This window comes from Triticum aestivum, chromosome 7D (genome assembly GCF_018294505.1).
Source record: "Triticum aestivum cultivar Chinese Spring chromosome 7D, IWGSC CS RefSeq v2.1, whole genome shotgun sequence".
NCBI classification, from domain to species: Eukaryota; Viridiplantae; Streptophyta; class Magnoliopsida; order Poales; family Poaceae; genus Triticum; species Triticum aestivum.
Window position 1 is genome coordinate 47,107,178 of NC_057814.1, and position 4,321 is coordinate 47,111,498.

The following is a 4,321-nucleotide window of genomic DNA, read 5'->3' on the forward strand; positions in this document are numbered from 1 at the left end:
TTTCTTACCAAACATTTGTTTAGTATTGTTTTCTCGAGGGAGAGGCGCTCGATGGAGAGACAGAGGTCGGGCAAAGCCTGGGTGGGGTCTGGAGGGTTGCAACGACAATGAAGACTTCAAGAGTGGAGGAGGAGCGGAGCGTGAAAAGGGAAGAAGATGAGGATCCAAACGAGGTTTTGAGTTGGCCTAGACCGTCGCCCGTCGTAGTCCAACATGGCCGGCATCCATACTCCCCTAGCAAGTCGTCCGATTTGTGGTCGTGCTATGGGATTTCGAACGTCTGGATCGGTCCATCTCAGTTTAGACGGATGCATTTTTAGAGGACTAAAAATCTGCGGATTGTGAAATCCAAACATACATGGAAGGTTAGAGAGGCCCTTCCAATTTGCAAATATGGAGTACAATCGAACATGTCTTTAGTTCGGATTTGTGGTCCGGATCAGTTTGGAATCCAAACTATACTGAAAGTTTGGGTTGGGCCGGTTGCTTTTAACCGGCCTTGGTTTTGGCCAATGCTCTGCGCCGGTCGACCGGCGAGAGCCTTGGGCCGGTCTCTCGTGGATCGTTAGATGGTTTCACATGCAGCCGTTTGATTAGCATCTTTTCTCTCGTCCACTCGTTCTTCTTTGTCGTGACACTCCCTTCCTTCGCACGCTTCCGCTTGCAGGCTGCAGGAAGCTCATGCTTGCTCACTGCGCTTGCAGCGGCCACCGGCCAGCTTGCAGTAGGGACCAGTGCTCGGCAGCCCCGCTCCCAACCATGGACGTGCACCTTATCGTTGTTGGTCTTCTTGCAATCTCGCCATCGTCGTTCACGTCCCTCGCCATGGCTGCCTCGTCTTGCATCTCCTGGCCATGGATTTGTCGCTGCTCCGGCAGCGCCGTACCTAGCACCGGCCGGCACGATTTGCAGTGCACAACCTCATGATTGTGCGCCGCCCTGTCATCCTCACCGACAACGCTTGCTGGCGCCCGTCCGCTGCCCCCTCCCCGTCATCTCCTTGGGTCACTGCTTCCCCGATTATAACCATGGCAGCAAAATAAAAAGGCAGTTGTAGCTTTTGTTGGTGCCGGTTGCAGCCCACCGGGGTAGCGCCCGTCTTCATCTCAGAACCACTTGATTTGGTTGAAGCAAAAAAAAACACCGGTTCCAGCTATAGTAGTCAACGGTTCCAGCATCCGCATCATATGGTTGCATGTCCGCCATGAAGCAAAAAATCTTCTGCCGGCTGTAGCACCATGCAGCTCCGCTGTGAACGATGTACCAAATTTCGTCGTCGGTAGCAGCAAAAGCGGATGACGGTTGCAGCAAAAGGTCGTCGCCGTCGCACCATTGCTTGTGAATGCAACTCCGGTAGTGGTCGGTTCCAGCTTCTTTAGCAGCTGGTTCCAGCAGTTCCAAGCGACGGTTGTAACTTTTGGCGACAGTGGTTCCAGCCTCCCTAGCAATGTCTGCAGCTTCCCGCGACACTGGTTCCAGCATCTCCCCCGCCGGTTCCAGCAAACCTCGTGGTCGGATGTAACATCTAAATTTGCAGCGCATCAGAGGGCATGGCGTCATCGCCCCCAGCCGCCCCTTGCTGCAAAAATCGGGTGCGGCCGTGTCAGGGGAGAGGTAGACGCCGTCCCCTGTTCGTTCGCCGACTTCGGGCTCACCGCATCACCGAAGTTCACTGTCGTGCGTCCTCGTTCCCAGTACCCCGGTGGCTTGTTTGCAGCATTTTTCTGAGCCGCCGTGTGCCGCTCATGGAGTGGAGTAAAAAAGACGGTCGTTTGGTGGCACCGGCAGGCTTGGGCATGGAGCCATGGATTGGGAGCACGCGGGGTTGCTTGTGTGGCCGGAGAGCAAGATGGAGATTGGGGAAGAAGAAGAAGAAGAAGAGATAAGGCAGCAGTGCTATGGGTCCACAAGAACATGTGGCTGGGACGTGGGAGGGAAGGAGCAGCGCCGTAGGATCTGTTGTGATCCGACGCAGCGCGCGAGACCGGTCGAAGACTCGGCCGGTCCGCCGCTGTTAAACGTTTCCCTTGTTTTCGTCTCCAAATAGCCCCACGCAAACGTCTCCCAATCTCCCATCCGCGGATCCGCCCGTCTCAACTCAGCGCCAGCCCTAGCCCCATCCATGGACCGCGACCGCGGTGAGGACCGCCACACCACCAACCACAGCGGCGAGGACCCCCACCGACGCCGCCGCTGCGACAGCGACGGACATCACCACCGCCACAAGGCTCGGGATTCCGTGGGGCGCCGCGATTCGGCCGGCTGCGAGCCGCTGCCGCCGCCGTCACGGAAACGGAAGGACCACGACAGCGGCGAGCCCGGCCGGGAAGGGGGCAAGCGGCCTAGGGACTCAGTGGATCCGCCTCCGCCGAAGGAGGAAAGGCCACGGCGAGAGCGCAAGCAGCTAGAGTCAGGTGCTAATGGAGATCCACAGCGCGCCGCACCGCCTAATGTAAGGGCGTATCCTTTACTGTTTGTTTTCTTATACTCCATAGTGATGTGATTTATGTTTCTGAAATTTGCGAAGTGATTCCTGATATGCTTGAGTACCAATTTGATGTGATGAACTCATAATTATGCAGTTAGTGATATACCTCTCCTACTACTTTCTGGTTATAAAACCTGTGAGGAAAGGGTTGCTGTTGCATTTGTGTAGTACTCCCTCTGTCCCATAATATAAGAACGTTTTTGACACTACACTAATGTCAAAAACGTTCTTATATTATGGGACGGAGGGAGTAGTTCATAGCGCACATTGCTGCTGAAGATGATATTTACATTGCTGCTGACTGTGATACTTATTTAGTGAATGTATGTATGAGGGCAAGCTGGACTAGTACTTACCGTTTTATGTAGAATAAATTTGGTCTACAGTTCGTTTTCTTTTTAATTAAAACGTTCATGTCAGGTTCATCATTGGATCCATTCATATGCTGACTTTGCATCTTAATTATATTTTTGCAGGATGGTGCTCGGCAGCTGCTCAATTCTGCACCTGCTGTTGCGGTGCCATCTGCTGACCCTGTTCCTTCAAAGGTATATGCTCAATTCTGCATCTGCTGACGAAGTTACTGGAAAATCTAGTGCAGATGGAACTGCAAATTCATCCTCTGGCACAAGTAGCAACTTAAGTCTTGATGCTTTAGCGAAAGCTAAAAAGGCTTTGCAACTGAAGAAGGAATTATCAGCAAAACTCAAGAGATTACCTGTGGTAAGACAATACACCTATTACTGCTAGTCCTTTGCTCCATTCTTCTTTTTAATCTTTTGTAACCATTCTAAGCTCATCTTTGCAACTGAAGAGTGAGGCTGCTGCCAAGAAGGTGTTCGTAGATGCTAAAGTTGCACACTACTGGGACCTGGCTGTCAACTTCTCGGAAGATTCGTCTTGAGCTCAAACTGGTATTCAAGACAATGAGAGCGATTGCTGTGGATCACTCTACTATGCCATTGATTCGAACATATCATTGTCAGACTGTTGATCAACTGAACACATTAAAGAGCTGTTGGATTTTTGCAATATGCTTTCAAATATATCTGCTAAGGCTTATCAATTTGAGAGGAGAGGTTCAGGACCATGGTCCACCCGAACCCATGGTTGGTGCCCTTTGATCTAGTACTGGTTCCCATGTGGACCTGTGCCTGGTTAGTATTCAAATTTCTTGGTTTAGCTTAATCCTCCTCTTCGTTAGCTTGCTCGTAGGGCTGCACCAGCTGGCCTTTTCTGAAAAGGATGGACTGACACTCTTCCCTATGTTACTATAGATTATGAAGCACAGCCCAAAGAATTTAAAAAACATTCTGCTCAAACCTGTCATAGTACAGTACTGTTTATTACTCTGGTTATTTCCCATGAGTTCGGTTGGCTCAGTATTTGTTTTGTGTACACTAGGTAAATTATTTGTACTGAGTAGAACAAAACATAGGTAAAAAGAACCTTTCATACAGTTAATTCTGCTGGTAAGATTTAATCCTTTTTTCTGCAAAATGGGGGAGAACACGGTGGTTTGATGACGTATTTATCTGTTGGTTCGAGTTATGTGTGGTTGCCCTCAGTATCCAACAATTACTTTTGCTTACTCGAAAAATTATATGAGACTAAAGCTCAACATTTTGGATAGACATGTGTTGCTTTCTAAAGAGTGTTGATACAGAAGTGCATCTGGGAAAAAAAACAGATTTTTTTTTCTAAACTCCTTCAGATAGGCGAGAACATGTTTTTTTTTCTTTCCTTTTCTTTTCTTTTCTTTTCTTCTTGAACAACTATGAGAGACTTGGCAATTGGTTGGACATGTTTTTCACGTTATTCAGTACAACAACT

The 4,321-nt window shown here is 49.5% G+C and overlaps 1 protein-coding gene across 1 annotated transcript; it reads left to right on the plus strand.

The window, feature by feature from the left end:
* Nucleotides 1-2,016: 2,016 nt before the first annotated feature.
* Nucleotides 2,017-3,554, plus strand: LOC123166157 (protein RDM16). Its single transcript, XM_044583928.1, has 3 exons — nucleotides 2,017-2,452; nucleotides 2,965-3,211; nucleotides 3,303-3,554. The coding sequence occupies exons 1-3, from the start codon at nucleotides 2,421-2,423 to the stop codon at nucleotides 3,390-3,392; spliced, it is 369 nt and encodes a 122-aa protein (XP_044439863.1). The 5' UTR covers nucleotides 2,017-2,420; the 3' UTR covers nucleotides 3,393-3,554.
* The last annotated feature ends 767 nt before the right edge of the window (nucleotides 3,555-4,321 follow it).